Genomic DNA, 19,416 nt, shown 5'->3' on the forward strand with positions numbered 1-19,416 from the left:
CTTATGGCCCTGAGAAGAAATGCCCTCCATACACATTCGTGTGTGTCTGTGTGTTGTGCACTATTTACAGCTTTTTTTGCAGTGATGTTGGTGAAAAAAGATGTAATTGTTTTCATTTAATACGTGCTTTGGGAGCAATGGAGCGCGTAGTAATGCGGTATGAACAGTGTTTGTCTATGCCTGACATCCTTTGTCCTCTTCTGCCCTCAGGTGGTAAATAGCAGCTGTGACAGCCTGTCAACGTTTGCCTTATAATTTTACAATTGGAGATTTCGTAGAATGACGCATGAGCCGCACATTACACCGCGACACCATCGTAACCATCGTAAAGGAATTGCAGATTAAACAGACATAAACCTATTTTTGAGGATGAAGAAAGCCCATCGAGTAAAATATTTACCGTGTGACGTTGAAATTGTGTTTAATTTAATTTAGAAACTCGCTGCGCTATGGACGGAGTTTGGAACTTAGCAGCGCCAAATTGTTCTTTAACACAAATTGTGACGCCGCTTTTCTACTGACGCGCGCAAGAGTTCTTGCCTGGTTTACTAAACGAGTCTTTAGATAACCCATGACGATGTCAAGTTGCCTTTAAATCAAAGAACAGCTCTGTGGCAATACGAGGTTTTCTGAAAAAATCGTATTACACCACCAACGTATGTTCAACTACCTCATAAAATGTTTACTTTCAACCATCTTGACATTGGTCAAGTCTTCAAGCAGAGGTGCTTGGGACTTGAAAAGATGGCACACGGGAGGAGGTTCCCAAAACGACAATGTATTTACAGAGCAATGTTGCAACCCAACAAGGTAAGTTTCATTTTAAGATGTTTTATTTCAATGTGAGATGTTTTATGATTATTATACCCATACATGAATAAATTGGCTACAACGACTTGCCACTGGAATTAAGGAGATGACGTCATACACACTGTAACGCCACAAGGTTGTTAACTTTACATTGGCGAATGTGGATTGTTTTTCTGGTATGGTTTTTAGCAGGATTAAACCATTATGCTAACAGTTTTTGCTTCATGATACCTGTTTTTAGGCACTTTTCTATTTCTAGTTTCCACAAAACAGTTGGTATATTTGCACAATATCTCCATACAAGATCTCTATTAAATTTTAATCTTTACTTGTACGCACTTATTACCCCTACATTTGGCATAACATTGTAAGAGATGTGATTTTGTTCATATTTTGTCCCTCTAATGTAGCTATATAAAGTTATCAATACACTACACGCACATGCACACACACGTATACACTCAATTCAGTTTGAATTTCTTTAACACTGCAGGAAACAACTGCATTTATAGTATCGTACTATTTTTACAATCATACTGGTTAACCTGTCAGATGACAAGCCTTTTCAAAGATGAAACTAGGTGAGCATAATGAATTGTTTTTACTTAAATGAACTACATATTTTAGAATGCGTACATGGAGCCCATAAACGACCCAAATGTTTCAACAGTGCTTCCATGCGTGATGATATAATCTGGGTGGTCAATATGAATGCAGATGATTTCGTTCACAGCAGACTGAATACTAACATTACGTTTTAAATTTATAGATTAGTCCAACTTCAAAAAACAAGGACCACCGAAAGTCAACAAAATGTGCTGAAACTAAACAGACAACACCACCATCAAATCCTCCTCCTCAGATGACTGATTTTGGATTAATATATCAAAAGATCAGCTACCCACAAAACCACATGCATCATCAACGCACCAAACCTATTCAGGTCTGTTCGAATGGATTGTTGCAATTTTATCAGTATCTCTAAGTTTGTCAAGTTTTATTGACATGTTCTCAGTTTCTCTTTCTACTCAGGCATACAGAACAACCATCAAGAACAAAATCTTCACTTTCAATTTACCAAGTATGACATATGAAAGTAAGAGCTTCAGGGCAACAACCTTTAACTTGTTTGAATTCTGATGACAAATATGTGAAACGTAATATTTTAATCTGTGCACAGGTATTCTTAGAGATAATAAACGATATTTGACACCATATGAGCAGCTTGAAATTAAAGAATATAGAAAGGTTTGGTACGTAGGAAAAAAGGATAGTAAAATTCGGACACAGACCACATCTGAAGAGGTCAAGTCATTTGATGATGACCAAGGATTCTACAAATCAGTAAGTACAGAATTACTTATTGTTTTTTCCACAAAATGTACCCAAAGCTCAGCACTTGACCTTTTTTTCCCGGTCAGCCCTCGGCCCTCCAGCCGTGATCTTGTTACCGTTGCTCCCTCGACCATCCGGCCTTTTTTATAAAAATTGTCGGACCCCGACCGCGGGAGAGATGCTAATGGCAGAGGTTTATTTAAAGATCATTGTTTGTGTAAGAAGAGATGTGAGAGCTGCGTACGTTCAAGTATGCCTGTATTTCCTTATTCTGACAACATGTAACCCACGCCTCCCATCTGCTACTGGGGCATTCCATTACGAGAGGGGGAGCAATACCAAAACCCCTATGAAACTCATTAGCTGGCTAATTTACTATTTAAATCCGCTTACTTATTATGGGCCTATTATGGTAGTGTTTCTTGAAACCGGAGTGGGTTAACGGTTTGACGCCCCGCTCCTCCCCTTGTAATGGTATGTCATCTTAGAGGTATAAAAATTAAAGATGGGGGGGTCAAGATGAGTGATCCCCCCCCCCAAAAAGTAAATTTCTGTCATTGACTTTATTTTTTTACATAGCTTTCAAATGACTTGCCATTTAGTCAAATTTGCAATATCCTTAAAATGTTGACACTAATAAACCATTAGCTAGGTACAGAAAAAAAAGCATTCAAATAATTTGGGCAACTTTGATGCTAGAGCACCAATATGCCATACAGTGACACAAACAATTGTGAAGAAAATGGCACAACAAAAGATATTTGAAACATGTTATGATTTTATTTGTATTACACCTCAAATAATTTAACATTCATGTGTTATATTAAAATGTAAGCTGGGTCAAATTTCTACAATACATGGATTTTATCTCTAGGGGTGGGACAATACGGCTAACTCACGATTCGATACTGTGACGATATGTGGCCCACGATAACGATAATATCACAATACACAATGTCTGCGATATTCAATATATTGTTAGAAATTTCTTCAACGATATATCATGAGATATGTGACTGAAAAAGAAAAAAAATGCCCATTAAAATGAAAACATCTGTAATTCTGCATTTATTCAACGCCAATACGTGTCTTAACACTGTAGCTACGGCTGGACAAATTAAAGTGCATGGACATTTATAACAGGTCCCTGTCCAGCTGAACACATTAAAGTGCACAAACATTAATAACATGTTTTATGTAAACCAAGACACTGCACTGCTTTCTGAACCTAAAATGTCAGTAGCAACTGTCAATAAAGTGCTTTACGTTAAACCGCACAGTGGACACGTCAAGGCATATTCTTGAGGAACACTAACTGATCAACATGCACAGACGTAAGAGCACACCGAAGGGAAACTGCTTTAAAGCAGTAGTGAATGTCTGCTGTCTTGGTTCACCTTTTTTATCACCTGCGAGTAGTTCATTGTGATAGTGAACGAGGTGGCTTTGCAGATTCGTAGTGTTGATGTTATATTTTACCTTTGCAAAGCAGTTCTTGCAGATTGCATACTCTTTATCCAGTGTTATCCCGTCACCTGTCTCGTAAAAAGCCGAAGCGTCTCGACACTTTCAAGTGGAAACTCGCTGGTGGGTTTCTGGGTTTTCCGCCATTTTTGCATTAGTTCTTCTATGGTAAATTCTTCATACTCTTCACCGGCTGCTGATTCCGGCAAGTTTAGAACCATTTGCGGCATTAGCGCCCCCACAGACAGGACAGGAGAGATTAAATACGGATCGTGACGACGAGGTAAATCCATTATGTGTGTTGTTTTAAAATATCGATACTTGCCGCCAGGCTATCGATTATTTATTGCGACAGAGTTTGCAACAATTTATTGCAATATCGATTTTTTCCCACCCCTATTTATCACACAACAAGCACATTTTCATTCATGACCCACAGCTTTTAACCATAGGTGAGGGTAGGAATGTAGATCGACTGGTGAATCCTTTTGGCCCAGCTCCTTCTTCACCAAGACAGACCGATACAGGGCCCACATCACAGCAGACACTCCACCGATCCATCTGTCTCTCTCACGCTCCCTTACTCGTGAACAAGACCCAAGATACTTGCTCTCCTTTACTTGGTAAAGGATTTCATTTGACCTCAAGAGGGCACTCCACCCTTTTCTGCCTGAGGACCATGTTCTCAGATGTGGAGGTGTTGATTTTTATCCTTCCGCTTCACAATCGGCTGCGAACCGCTCCAGTGAGAGTTGGAGGTCACGGCTTGAAGAAGCCAAGAGTAACACATCATGTGCAAAAAGGATGGATGCAATACTGAGGCCACCAAATTGGACCCCCTGCTTGCCTCGGCTGCGTCTAGAAATTCTGCTCATAAAAGTTGGAAACGGAATTGATGATAAAAGGCAGTCTTCATTGGAAACGAATCTGACTTACTGTCGGCAATGAGGACCAAACTCTGACATCGGTGGTACAGGAACCGAACTGCCCGTATTAGGGGGCTCGGTAACCCGTACTCCCAAAGCACACCCCACAGAACTCCCCGCGGAACCCGGTTGAATGCCTTCCGCAAGTCCACATAACGGATTTAGTCTGGTTGGGCAAACTCCTTGAGGACCCTGCCGAGAGTGTATAGCTGGTCCACTGTTCTGACTGGATGAAAACCAAACTGCTCCTCCTTAATCTGAGATTTGACCTCGAGACGGACCCTCCTTTCCAGCAATCCTGAATTGACCTTACCAGGGAGGCTGACGAGTGTTGAGTCCTCTGTAATTGGAACACACATTGCTGTCGGGGGCCCACGACCTTGGTCTGCCATTCCAGAGGCACTGTCCCCGACAAACACGCAATGTTTTAGAGGTGTGTCAACCATAACAGCCCCACGATATCCAAAGCCTTTTGTAACCAAATCCACTCCCCACCCCCATAGCTTTGCCACAGAAGAGCTTGTTAACTACCTTGGTTACTTAACACCAGAGATAGGCGAGTCCACCTCGGAGTGCTCAGGCTCTGTTTCCTCAATGCAAGGCATGTCGGTGGAATTGAGGAGGTCTTTGAAGTATTCTCCCCAATGACTCACAATGTCCCGAGTTGAGGTTAGCAGCACCCCATTTCCACTATAAAACAGTGTTTAATTGTATACTGCTTCCCTCTCGCCGCATGGTGGACCAGAACTTCCTCGAAGCTATCCAGAAGTCGTTTTCCATGGTCTCACCGAACTCCCCCAACGTCTGAGTTTTTTCTTCGGCAACCACCAAAGCTACATTCCGCTTTGCCAGTATCTGTTAACCGCCTTCGGAGTCCCACAGACCAAAAAGGCCTAATAGGACTCTTTCTTCAGCCTGATAGTATCCCTTATCAATGGTGTCCACCAGCGGGTTCGGAGATTGCCGCCACGCCAGGCACCGAACACCTTACGGCCACAACTCTGATTGGCTTCCTCAACAATGGAGGCATGAAACATGTCCCCTACCTCCCTCCGGGACGTGGGCAAAGTTCTTACGGAACTCATTATGACAGGGGATTTTGCTGGACGTTGCCAGCAAACCCTCACCATATGTTTGGGTCTTCCAGGTCGGACCGGCATCCTTCCCTACCATCGGGGCCAATACAATACCAGGTGGTTATCAGTTGACAGCTCTGCCCCTCTCTTTGCTACAGTGTCCAAAACACGTGGCCGCAAATCCACGATACGACGACAAAGTTGATCATGGAACTGTGGCCTAGGATGTCCTGGTGCCATGTGCACAAATGGACACCCTTATGTTTGAACATGCTGTTTGTTATGGACGATCCATGATGAGCACAGAAGTCTACCAACAGAACCGACTCCGGTTTAGATTGGAGGGGCGTTCCTCTCAATCACGCCTTTGCAGGTCTCACTGTCATTGCCCTCATGAGCATTGAAGTCCTCCAGCAGAAAAAATAAGTCCAGAGGGTGAGCGCTCTCCAGAAAAATCTCCAAGGACTCCAACCCCTCTCACGAGGACTGGTACAGGAGCCCAAGCTATGTGTGGAGGTAAGCCAGACTATATCTAGTCAGAACACTCTGCCTCACACATCAGCTCGGGCTCCTTCCCTGCCAGAGAGGTGACATTCCATGTCCCAAGAGCTAAGGGATCTGAGCAGCAAGGTCCCTCCCTGCCTCTTGCCGCCGCCTGGCTCACAGGGCACCCAAACCCTCCCGGAGGTGGTGAGCCAATGGGATGACCCACATTGCTTTTTATATTAAAAAACTCAAGCTAATAGAGCTAATAAAACAATCTTTGAATTAATTATACTTCATATTTGGTGATTAAGCATTAATTCCAAGCTATTATTTAGGTAAAATTCCTGTTACCAACTTCACAAAATATAGTAGTTGGAAAATGTGATTAATCGCAACTAATCATGGATTTCTTTTTTCTTTGGTGATTAATTAGTTTAAAAAAATGTAATGCGGCTACTTGCTTTATGTAAGTCCGTGACAGCAGAGCAGCAGCAATGAGTTGCGTGATGCAGATCCTCTCATCCGTGGTTAAAAATCAACGACTCCACAAACAAGTAGTATTTTCACTGAGGAGGCGAACGAGCGGGCACTAAGCGTGTTAATCGCTAAAGCGAAATGCAGTTATGAAAGACTCAAAAAAAGTTTGACAAGACTCACATTATCGCGGCGAGCCAACAGCTATATTGTATTACAATCAATACGTATTTAGATAAAATAAGGCAACAGCTACATTAGCAGTTTAGCAGGGGCTCAAATACTGCAACACGTAAACGGTTAACGTCAGCCATGACGAAGAGCACAATGTCAAACGTGTATTAGATATGTAGAATCTCATCAATATCATCGAAATAGTGCATGATTTTCCACCACAGTGTGGTGTAATAGTACTGAGTTTTGAGAGCTACACAATAATATGTCTCAAAATTACATTAGTTTAGGCTTAGTTAATCTTTAAACAAGTGGTCTTTGACCTGCTCCATGTCTAAAGAGCCCTGAAACAACTTTTGTTGTGATTTGGCACTTTGCAATTCAAATTGAATTGATTTGAATTCTACCGCTAGATATTTTTTCTTTTGCGTCCCCAAAATATCTACATTGGAATGACCGTCATCTTCATCCTACTTCTGTTCGCTACTTCACTGGTACTCTTCATGAATGTCTTTTCTGCGTATATATGCTGTGTATTGTGAATCTCTGCCGGACATATAAATAATAAATTCATTGATCAATGACTTTTTTTTAATCAACAGAGGATTGGCGACCATCTGGCTTACCGCTTTGAAATATTGAGGGTGATAGGATCGGGATTTGCTGGAAAAGTTCTGAAGTGTAAGGACCACAAGACAACAATGCTGGTGGCGGTCAAGGTCTTTCGGAACACAACCGAGTAAGATGTTTTGTCAAAAAAACGATTAAATAATACTAATAATAATAATACATCTCCTGGTTTAAGCATGGAATTCAAATTATATGGGAAAGTAAGAAAAACTTTGGTAAATTGTCAAGACATGTAACATTTTGGGTTTGCTCATGGTGTAGTGCAGGGGTCTTGAATCCTGTTGCTCGAGGGCCAGTGTCCTGCCCGTTTTCCATCTCTCCCTGGTGCAACATACATAAGCGATTGTTATCTAGCTTTTGTAGAACTTGCTGATTATCTGATCATTTGAATCAGCTGCGTTGCTGCATTGAGAGTTGGAAAACCTGCAGAACACCGGCCCCAGGAACAGGACTGAGGACTCCCGTGTCCTTGTACAGCATAAGCAGTATTGAAAATGACATTTAACATTTTGAGGTTACAAATGGTGCGCAATGAGTTACCACGGTTACCTACTTAATGTTTTCTATTTCATTGTCTTACGAATATTAACTATAGATATGACTTGCCTGCTTTGTTCGCATGGAGTAATAATAATGGCAAGTTTCGACTTGCATGCAAATTTCTGCTGCCTAAGAAAAGAACCGCACACCTCTGCCATGGACAAAAACACGAGCTCCATAAGTTTGTTAAAAGCTGCGCTGAGAACTGTACATTTGATAAGAAATTCATCACACATACACATTAAAAAGAATCACCCTGGACATGCTTTTGCTTCTAGGGGTTATGGATTTGCGGAGGAAGAACTAAAAGTCTTGAAGACCCTGCAAAAGTTAGACAAGAGCAACAAAGCCAATATAGTTCACATGAAGGAGTATTTCTACTTCCGTAGCCATCTGTGCATCACATTTGACCTCTTTGAGTAAGTAAGACATCTTTTTCATTCATTCTGTAGTCGAACGAGAGCTTCTGATTCACGCATAAAGAGAACTTCAATTAGATTTGTTTTCAGAAAGGACCTCTTTAAAGCCTTAATGCAGAGCAAGATGCGAAGGCTTCACGACGGGGACATTCGAAAATATGCCACAGATGTGCTAAAGTGTCTTCAAGTACTCAAAGGCATGAAGATTGTTCATGGTGACCTGAAACCGGTAAGGAACGTTATGTTTGTTGATCCATCTTTTTTGTACTGCAACTTTTTGTCCTTATCGTAACAACTCTATACGGTCGGTTTTGACCTGTGCCACCACAGATGTCACTATTACTAATCATTTAAAAAAAAAAAACTTTTTTTGAGGGGGTGTATGTGATGGTAAACTCTAATATTATTTGATAAGACATGGATAGCATAATTACTAATTTTATCACTATAGGGAATATGAATTGTGAATTTAAACAAGTGTTTATCGTAGTAAGATAAAAGGTCTGTGTGGGAAAAAAATACATTTAAACAGGATATTAATGACATACTTGGTCAAATTTGCTAACACAAAAAATGTGGGCAGTTTTACTAACAAAAGTCAAATTAGTCAAAAACAGGAATGTATTGATGATACTTTATTGTTCACATTAGTTCTTAACAGGTTATATCAGACAAATTCCTTATTTGCTCGTGTAAAAGTGCACTTTAGTTAGATTAGTTAATTAGTAGATATTTCTGTTATGTAATGAGGAAAAACACAAAATCGGAATTAGAATGAATAATATCGTACAAGGAGTAGCTTGATGCATATTGTGTCATGCCCGACGCGGATCATGACATATTGGGCCCGATTTTGGAAGACTGGCATCCATGTATGCGGCGTAAGAGCGGGTTTGCTCCAGAATTGCTTCCGGCACAAAAATGGGGCCCATTTTGCATCAATATTCTTTACAACTTGTTTACGCCATTGCATACATTATAGCAGCATGCATCTTTGCAGCTCTGAGTGAATGATTTTTTCACAGAGATGTCATCCTTATGTGATTCTTTTCAAAATATGAAAAAAAAAACAATTGTAACTAAGTCCTTGGAATTAGTAAAATTCTATCTAATCTTTCTTTTTGCAGGAAAACATTCTATTGGACAAGGAAAACAATGCTGCTGTGAGCGATTTTGGAGGGTGCATATTTTTGAAAGACAATGGCAAGTGTACCTTTTTCAACTAAATGTCACAGGGGAACATTTAATGTTCCTCCAAATAAATTTGCACGTCTACTCATGTGTGTCTACTCACGTGTGTGTGTGTGTGTATATATATATATATATGTATGTATATATATATACGGGTAGAGAGAGAGTGAAATTCATGTTATAACAAAAAAACAAATTATTATTAAAACGTATTATTTTTTTATTCCCCAGCCATTCTTTTTGTATTTATTTAATTACTCCGACTTTTACCTGCTGGTACGCCGTCCGGTGTGCCCTGTGAAATGAAAGGTGGCATTCTTTATTTATTTATTTATTTATTCATTTATTCATTCATAACTGACAGCCTCGCGCTCCGCTCGTGCCCGGGCGGAAGAGGTGCTCCAATTCGGCTTAACTGTGACGCACGCCCGCCCTCCTCCTCCGGAGCTTCCATTCGGTTAAACTTAGGGGCCGCTTGGCACCGCCCGTGCCCGGGGAAGGTGCTCCTCTACGGCTTAACTGCCACGCACGCCCGCCGGAGCTCTGGTACGGTCCGAACCGCGCGAAACGTCGCCCCAAATCGTGCCCGGGGGAACGTGCTCTTTTTCGTCCACTCTCCTCTTCGGCGCACGCCGGCCGTCTAACCGCTCCAGCGCCCCGTCGTGCCGCTCGGCGAAACTACAATGCCCCCGAATATTTTTTAGACCCGCGAAGCACTGAACTCGCGAAAGGTGAACCGCGAAGTAGCGAGGGTTCACTGTATATATATAAACGTGTGTGTGTGTGTGTGTGTATGTTTGCTTACTTTCAATAATATGCAAAATAGAAAAGCTATCTTGTCAATGTTTCCTGAGGGAATACTAGAAGTTGTTTGGAATGACATTTTGCTTGCTCCTCTGCTGTAGAAATCGGTGGTAGGCTTGCTAAGTGTGGTCTCTCTGAGGCACCAACATGCCAAGAGCATCGGTCGTTGCATTCTGTTAGCTCACCACTAGATAGCACTAAATTCTACACACTTTTAAATCAAATAGTTTCCGATGCCCTTTGATTTCAAGAGATGGTTGAATGTCGTGGTCGTCTCTATGATGTCACATTGAAGCACTTGCTACATGGATACGAAGTACTAAGTACTGAGATAAAATATCATTGTATGACATGGCACAAGTCTACACCATTTGCGGCCAGCAGCAAGCAACGAGTGTTAAAGTTCTTTCGCAGCCAATTGCTTTTTCACACAGGGCCTTGAGGGTTTGGATTTTTTAAAATAATAATACTTGATAATACAAACCTTAATTCAGAAACTGGACTTTGTGTTGACTTGTGCTGTCTTAGACTAATATTATTTAATTTTGTTTGCTGATAGGAAATATTTATGTGTGACAAACATGAAAAAAAATAGGAAGGGGGCAACATTGCAGTATTAGTGTGTATGTATGTTTGTTTTTTGAACAGAATAGCGCGAATATGGAATAAAACTACAGAGACTGAAAATCCTGTCATACTTGACAACTAAAGGAAATTAAACACTGCAGACATTGCAGTAGCTTATGTATCTCTTCTATATGATCTACCACAGATAGACCAACGATTTACACTCTACCGTACATGTCTCCAGAGCTGCTCCTTGGCAAAATCTCTACCCCAGCGACTGATATGTGGAGCCTAGGCTGTATGCTTGCCGAACTGGACATAGGCTATGCTCTCTTTGGTGGCCATACCAAAGGAGACATGTTCTACTCCATCACAAGAGTAAGACCGATTCTTAAAAAATTTAAAGCTTCTCCTGTTACACACTTGTCTTAGCTAAGGTTTTGAATATAAATTTCATTTCAGGTGCTTGGCCTCCCACCAATGGAAATGCAGGTTGAAGCAAATGAAAAGAAATTCCGCATTGGTAAGCAAAATAAAATTAGAATACTTAATTTCATGACACTCACCCCGGCAATAATCGGCCTTTGCTCCCTTTACCGAACAGACCGGTTAAAATTCATTTAATTTGTCAATGTGTGTATAAGGAATAAAAGTGCAAACATCAATGGAATCTGATTTCCTGAAAGGTGCAAAATGTTTCCATGCATAACTGAGGAAATGCTTCAGACGTTACTATCTTCCAAAATACTGCGAATTTTGTTCTAATATTTGCAGACTATGATTAACCGATCATATTCTCATATATGCATACATACATTGGTGACAATTGGTTATGTTTTACAGATGTAGAGTTGTGATATAATTCACATTGGAGGCTAGCAGGCTTACTGCATTGTCAACCATTGCGCTGTTAATGTTGCCCCGCCCCCTTTCTCCTAGGATGAACATGAAACCTGATGGTAGGAGTTATATCGAAATCATGGCAATACTTGACAACATCATTCTGCATTTTTCTAGCACAATAGACAGTAAACAAGTCCAAAATCAACAGTCTCGTGTATGGCATGCACGGCGCCACAGAGATTACAAACGTGGTCAACAATGTCCACTTTGTGTTTTGATACTTAATCGGTTTAAATCTTTTTTCATGAAATCAGATGCCATTGATGTTTGCACTTTTACTCCTTATACAGACTAATTGAAAGGTGGAAAATGTATTGTAACCGCTCTTTTCCTTGAAAGGGGAAGGCAAGTCAAATATTTTCTTGACAATACGTTCTATGAGGCCCCACTAGTCTAAATGCGGTATTCTGATTAATATTGTGTTTACAGAATATAAATTAAGCAGCAAAATCCACTCATTTTTTTTTCCAAATTTGCCGCTTGCTGTCGATTGAAAATGACATTGCAGTTGCGCAGGGCTCTGTAATGACCAATCACTGCTCAGCTTTGCAAACTCAGAAAACTGGTGAGCCACAATAAGAGGTGTCAAGTAAGAATAAGTGAAAACAAGTAAAAATACTCTGTTATCCATCCATCCATCTTCTGTACCGCTTCTCCTCACTAGGGTCGCAGGGGTTGCTGGAGCCTATCCCAGCTATCTTCGGGCAGTAGGCGGGGGACACCCTGAACTGGTTGCCAGCCAATTGCAGGGCACACAGAGACGAACAACCATCCGCGCTCACACTCACACCTAGGTGTAATTTAGAGTAAACATTCAAAAATGTTTTTGGAATGTGGGAGGAAACCGGAGTACCCGGAGGAAACCCACGCAAGCACGGGGAGAACATGCAAACTCCACACAGGTTGGCCAGATGCTGTCTCTCACTGTGAGGCCATCGTGCAAACCAGTTGGCCACCGTGCATCTGTTACTTAACTTAAATTAATTTTTGGCGATTTTGATCGGCGACGTCATTGTGAACCATGCCCGCCTGCATGCTGCCAGCCGCCGTCTGCCTCCTGAGAGTTGACACGACTTTAGTTTAGCTAGAATATAACCAATCAGGCTTTGTGTGCGCATTCTTACTCTTGTTCACTTCAGCCTGTGTAAGTGGAAGAGATATGATTTTGTGTTGGTGATCACATGAGCTCACATTTGATGTCAATAAATCCAAACTATTGTGCAAAACACTTTTATAGTTTCACAGGTTGAAGTGGATTAGAGTAGTAAGAAGGCCTCTGCGAGGCGGCCCAAGCTTTTGTCCTTAAAGTCAAGTCAAAGAATTGGGGGCTGAGTTGATTAATTACTATCCCATGAAGCAAGATTAATCTTAAATATGTCTTTAAACTACTACGGAACACAGACCATAATGAAAAATTTTTTGACTTGACTTCCACTTCAATTAATTTTTTTCCACATTGTCTTACTTTTACGTTGTGTGTTTTTGGAATCATTATTTTTATACCTTCCTTCAGTATAAAGCTTGAAATGACGCTTCAACTTTTACCAAAGTCTTTTTAAATCTCAATATCTATACTTACCTAAGTAATGACCGTGAATACTTTTGACGTCTCTGGCCGTCATTGGTCGTTACCTGAGCCCTGACCCGGTGGGTCTCGAATGTATCAACCATGATTAACTGCAGTTCGCTATAAAAACCACCTTTTTGCACACACAATTTGGAGTAATCGGTTACATTGCTGACTAAGATTAAGTCAATTGGACCCAATATTACCATGCCTTAAATTACTTTTTGTTACTTTTTCACTTCTTTATTTTTATGCAGGTAGCCCAAACATTGAATCCACTAAACATAAAAAAAATACACTGGCCACGAGGATAAGATCAAGCAATCCAAAGTTTCTGGATTTCATTTCATACTGTTTAGAGTAAGACTCCAAATAATGACATACTTATATCATCCAACAGAAGATCTTTATGAATGTCCATTAAGTGCATGTATATTGTTTATACAATCAGATATGATACAAAGAAGCGCCTAACACCAGAACTGGCTTTGCGTCATCCATGGATCCTAAACACAGAAGCGCCCAAACCAATGAAGACAGCAATTAAAATGAGTGAGTCAACACTAACTGTACACTTAAATTGTATATGACAATATTTACAATTTCTTATTAATTACAATTTTGGTGCTCACTGAAATATCTCGATGACCCTTGGGTTATGTGACATGGCAGTATTTGGTGTAGTTTTCGGTTGCCAAAAAATTTATTGGAATTAACTGCATTTCATGATCTAATCTTCATCTACATTGCAACTGCAGAAAAAAAGGTTTCTTAGAATTATGTTTTTACTGAACACAGCATTCCCTGTTTTCATTCTCAAAACAAGTCTAGTGTGAAGCACAGTCTAAAACTTTAGGGGTGGAGTTTTCTTTCTTTTGGTATTTTGCCAGACTTGGCACAGGTAAAATTGGGCGTAACGGAGCGATTGTGTGCCGTTGCGGAAATCAACAGAGCCTTTTTTCTGACCAATTGTAGCACCACTCCTCAACAAAATCAGGGTGGTCAGAGTGCAGTACGCCTGAGTACACCGTACATGACATTTTTTTTAAATAGACTCGCTGGGGCTGGTGCATGACAGGTAAACTGCAATATCTCCCCGTACAGATTACTGTATTTTAAATTTGGTGCATAAATAAATGTTAATATTGACCTCGATGTTCATTACGGCCTTAATTTCTACAAGTCAATGATAAGAGAGGATACTGACTGGGTGTTTACTAATTTGGTTTCAGCAGTACAGGATTATAAAAGCCTCACGAGGGTAGTGCAGTCAGCTGAAAAGAAATCATTAGGACTACCCTGCCCAAGATTCAGGACATTCATAACACTTGTATGAGGAAAGGTCTTAATATTTTACAGGACTTCAGCCATCCGGCGGGTATTCACTTTGGGTACTTACCATTGGGCAGGTGCTTACAAAGCATTCCGGCATATCATTTAAACTTGATATACTGTGTATTTATTTATTATTTATATTGTGTGTGGTATGTGGTTTTCGGGTCATTTGCATTTGGCATTTTTTTTTTAGTTGTGACATTGGGTTGAGAGAGTTGCTGGCCGCATTTTGTTTCATTTCATTGTACTTTTTAGATGAATTTAACAATGAACTGAAACAGAACCAAACTTGTCCTGGCATGAAAATGGAGATGTCCTTATTTTTACACTTTTGTCAGGTGTGTTTGGGCCGCAGCTCTGTGGGCCGGAACACCCAGTGAGGTGCAATGTGCTTCCAAACTAGCTAGACTAAAATTGCCATGGCACCAATGTGAAGTTGTGCCTGCTTTTACACCGACCGCATGGGCGCCAGTCTACCAAAATAAGCTCAACATGGATTGATGACTGGTTGAACCTCCTTTGGCAGCAATAACCGTGAAGTTGAAGCTCAGACCTGTACAATAGTCAGGAGGAATTTTGGGACTGTTCCTCACAAATTATTCGGCATTATTCCTGAGATGTCTGGTTTGAACCACTCTCTTATAGTCAAGCCACAGCAATTTGATTGATTCTAGAAAAGAATTATGACTGAGCCACTTCCTCTGTTTAAGCCTCTTGATTTACTTGTTTCCTTTTGGTCTGTCATATCATATTACCCATCTTGTGTTAAACTTCAGTTAGTCGATAGATGATCTTGAGTTCCTCATCAAAATGTCTTATTGAACCTGTGAATTTTTCCATTGATAACAGTAAGGGTTCTAGTCCCTGAGGCAGGGAAGCAGTATTAAGCCATGATGTCCCCTTCACCATGCTACCAAGTGGATTATCCATCTATCCGTTCTCTTCCGCTTATCTAATATTGGATTGTGGTGTCAGCAGCTTTAGCAGTGAAGCTCAGACTTCTCTCTCCCCAGCTACTTTGTCCAGCTCTTCCAAGGAGTCCTGAGGTATTCACGGACCAGCTAGGAAACATAGTCTCTTTAGCGTGGACTGGGTCTTCTTCATGGCCTCCTTTCAAAGGATGTGCCTGGAACACCTCTGCTATCAGGAAGGCATCCTAATGAGATGCCCAAACCACCTCACCTGCTCCTCGTGATGTGGAGGAGCAGTGTTTCTAGTTCAAGCCCCTTCCCTATGTCTAAGGCAGTGCTTCTCAAATAGTAGGGCGGGCCCCCCTTTGGGGGCGCGGTGCAATACTGAGGGGGCGCATGTGACCCTATGGAACATGCTTTTTTTCTGCCGTACTACAGCAAAGTGTAATTGCACATCCACTCCAGTAGTTGGCAGTGGCGCTCTCATTGCCCATTGTGCGCAGCGAGTATTGACGGTGTAGGTTTGTTTTGCAACAAAAACGCGATTATTTTTAGTTGCGGCAGAGAGTGGGTGGTGGGGTGGGGTCGCAAATTGTTTTCTTCTTGCTTGGGGGACGTAACAGAAAATAATTGAAAAGCACTAGTCTAAGGGAGAGGACGGACACTGGGGAGGAAACTCATTTCAGCCGCTTATTAGCGATCTTGTTCCTTCAGTCAGGACCCAGTTTTTGTTGAAAGCTTCACCTTTCGGCTCAGAGTCTGCATCACAGCAGACGCTGCACCACCTGTGGATCTCCCATTCCATCCTTTGTTGGTGGGTGCTGGCTACATCAGAGTTGCTTCCATTGGCTATATATGGAAATGCATTACGCTGCCTGTGCAGTAGATGGCGGTATGCAACAGAGAGCTGCAAGCTGCCTAAGAAGAACTAAGAAGAAGAAGAAGAATGGAAAAGATGACAACTCACATTAATAAACAGGAGGAGTGACTTTGACTTAGATTACCTACTGCCCGAAGACAGCTGGAAATAAGCTCCAGCTCGCCCGCAACCCTTGTGAGGATAAGTGGCTCAGATAATGGATGGATGGGTGGCTTTTACCCTTGGCTAAAATGTGTAGAAGTGTTCTGGTTAAGGTAGGCAAAACTGTAAAGTAAAACGTGTTAGTGTTTTAGGAGTTAAAACAGCAGCTGGCAGCCACCAACGTTCCCCTGCTGTCTAGATCAGTAGATTGGCAAATAAGTACAAAGTTTGTGAAATGTATTTTCGTTCGTGTAAAGCTCTTTGGGCAGCCAGCGTCTGATGCGGGTTCTCTGATGTATAGCGCACTATATTTACCATTTTAATCAAATTGGATTTTTCAACTGTTGCACTATGACATGTTAAGTATTTTAAACACTCTTAAAAAATATAAAAAATCCTAATTACACTAAATGATGGGCCCTCAAAGAGGAGAGCAAGACAATTTTTTTTCAATCTGCATTATATGTGCGTGCAGTTAAAAATGTGTTCAAGGGATTAGAAGATGCTCCTTTGAAATGTTGGTTGACAGATTATAAAGTGATGGATTTAGCAAGTGCTCTACTATTGGTCTATTCCCGTGTTATCATTACATAAGATTTACCACTTTAAAGTGTTGAAAATAGCTTGAGAAGAAAACGTATGCCCTTGACCGCCGCACTATCTTGTGAAGTGTTGCATACCTTAGGGTCTTAACTCACTCTACGGAGTGGTGTGTGGTTGCCTCAAAATTGAGAATCTAGGTGTTTTGTTTTTCGACAATAACAAGTGAAAATAGGGTCGATTTTTTTTTAACAAGACTGTTATGATTATGATTAATTTCTTTCTTTTAGACTGCTTGATGAGATCATATTTAGTGCATCACTCATGGCTGTAAAACCTATGAAGAACCGTTTGGGGTAGATGTCATGACCACAGTTTACGTTTTGAGAATTATCTTTGGTCGGCAGGGATATATTGCACCATTATAATTAATCCTTTGCAGTTTTATTATGATATTAAACATTTTTGGGAACTTGCTTTTGGGATGGTGTTGTGTTGATGTTGGTGCACAACAGTATATGATACATACATAAGGTACAAGACAAAAGAATGTAGTGTTTACGACTTCTTATGATTTTCTAAAAAGTAGTGATTTAGTATAAGGTGATGTGTCGATTCTACAGCGATGATATGTAGATTGTGATTGCTGAATATTTACTAACTGTGCATTTTTTTGTAGTAAATAATGCTACGTAATATGCCGTAACTGGCGAATACACATCACATTCTTGAGAATTTGCTCCACTGGGAGAGTAAGAAAGACATGGTTGCCCCTACAAGCGAGTACTCAAAAGGCAGATGCAAAGTTTTAAATTATTATCATTTTTTTTAATAAACAGTAGATTTCAGAAAACGGCATCTGATAAAGAAATAAGCACATTTTTTTCAAGTTTTAAAAGCTTAGGTTTACTTTCTCTTTAATATTGAGCATGAGCTTTTGAGGCATCACTGCAGTCCTGTCTTACGAATTGTGAGCAAATGGTGCCTGCAATTGACTGCGTGTTTCGGATCGTTTGTCAGCGATTCACATCAGTTTTGTTCTGAGCCAATTTTGGGTATTTTTTATCTGTGTTTTGTTTCAGTATCCTGGTGGAGGACCCAAAGACCTGTGGGTGAGACTTGGCTTTCTGACACTGGAAAGCACATTTTGCTCAAAAACTCCTTGGTAGCCTTCAGATTATCAAGAAAAGAACACTGAGCCTTAACATGTAGGAGGCCCGTTTGCGTTTTAGGGCTTCTTTGCTACACCCAGCATAAGTTGTCTAAATTCTGTTTTTGAATTTTTTATTTAACCTTTATTTAACCAGTACATATGCCATTGAGATTAAAACTGCTTTTTCAACGGCGTCCTGGCCAAGTGGCAGCAGCAAACAAAAAATGTTGAATTTTGCAAAAACATGAAAAACAAGTGAATATTGTGGAAATTGTCTCAACTCATTTGCATGGGAATTTGGGGAGTGATTGAAGAAATTCAATACGTTAGTGTGCTGCCTTTTCATAGCATTCCACTTATCAGGAGCATAAGAATGTAAGTAAGAGTAAATTTAGTTTTGTTTTCAGCCATTAGATTGTCAGATGTGCAGGGGGGCATGTAAAAGAAAATTCCCTCAGTCCATTGCAACACCCATCTTGGAAGTGCTCGCACCAGCCCGAAAAACAAGATGCGCTAGTTTTTATGGCCGAGTTCATTTGCGCTGCCTACAAGAATCGAGCCCTAGTGTGAAACCATTTCAAGTTAACACCACTCTTTCTTTAAATGATTATTTGGACTGGGTGGGTTTGTTTGTTATACACTGCCTGCTATTTAACATTTAAAAAGACTGAAAATAATTTTTTGTCTACTCCCACGCAGGTGTCAAAGCAGCCAAAACCAGCTTGCTAAAGAGAGACAAAATTGCTCCACCATTGTTGCAGCCATTGGTACCACATAAATAGTGACACCTGAACTCTTGGACACGGGGATGACACATGAAATGTGAAATGCACATACATATAAACATTTAGTATATCACAAAAGCAAAGTTGGTTGAGAGTCAGTAGTAGAGTTTAGAGAGGAGGCAAGCAAAGCCATGACTCCCAAGACTCTTAAGGCTCTACAGACCTGCAAAAGCAATCCCTGAAGAGAATGCCTTCAACTCAGTGCCACACAAATGGATACTAGAGAACCTGGCAACATACGGCAAAACAGCCTGCGAATCTCCATCAACAACTCAATGCTGAAACAACAGGAAGTCCGCTCCAAG

The 19,416-nt window shown here is 40.8% G+C and overlaps 1 protein-coding gene across 1 annotated transcript; it reads left to right on the forward strand.

Moving 5' to 3' along the window:
• The first annotated feature begins 666 nt into the window (after positions 1-666).
• LOC148335515 (dual specificity tyrosine-phosphorylation-regulated kinase 4-like) lies at positions 667-19,120 on the forward strand. Its single transcript, XM_088298699.1, has 13 exons — positions 667-810; positions 1,580-1,753; positions 1,843-1,906; positions 1,991-2,154; positions 7,348-7,484; positions 8,194-8,334; positions 8,425-8,563; positions 9,462-9,541; positions 11,106-11,274; positions 11,359-11,419; positions 13,624-13,726; positions 13,818-13,918; positions 19,038-19,120. The coding sequence occupies exons 1-13, from the start codon at positions 679-681 to the stop codon at positions 19,106-19,108; spliced, it is 1,536 nt and encodes a 511-aa protein (XP_088154825.1). The 5' UTR covers positions 667-678; the 3' UTR covers positions 19,109-19,120.
• The last annotated feature ends 296 nt before the right edge of the window (positions 19,121-19,416 follow it).

The sequence above is a fragment of the Idiotropiscis lumnitzeri genome, chromosome 6, assembly GCF_059441095.1.
Source record: "Idiotropiscis lumnitzeri isolate Australia: NSW breed Sydney's pygmy pipehorse chromosome 6, RoL_Ilum_1.0, whole genome shotgun sequence".
NCBI classification, from domain to species: Eukaryota; Metazoa; Chordata; class Actinopteri; order Syngnathiformes; family Syngnathidae; genus Idiotropiscis; species Idiotropiscis lumnitzeri.

Excerpts from the sequence above, each read along its gene's own strand:
- LOC148335515 (XM_088298699.1), top strand. The coding sequence starts at position 679 with ATGTTTACTTTCAACCATCTTGACATTGGTCAAGTCTTCAAGCAGAGG. Across the intron at positions 1,907-1,990 it reads ACCAAGTATGACATATGAAA|GTATTCTTAGAGATAATAAA; the intron begins GTAAGAGCTTCA and ends ATCTGTGCACAG. Across the intron at positions 8,564-9,461 it reads TTCATGGTGACCTGAAACCG|GAAAACATTCTATTGGACAA; the intron begins GTAAGGAACGTT and ends TTCTTTTTGCAG.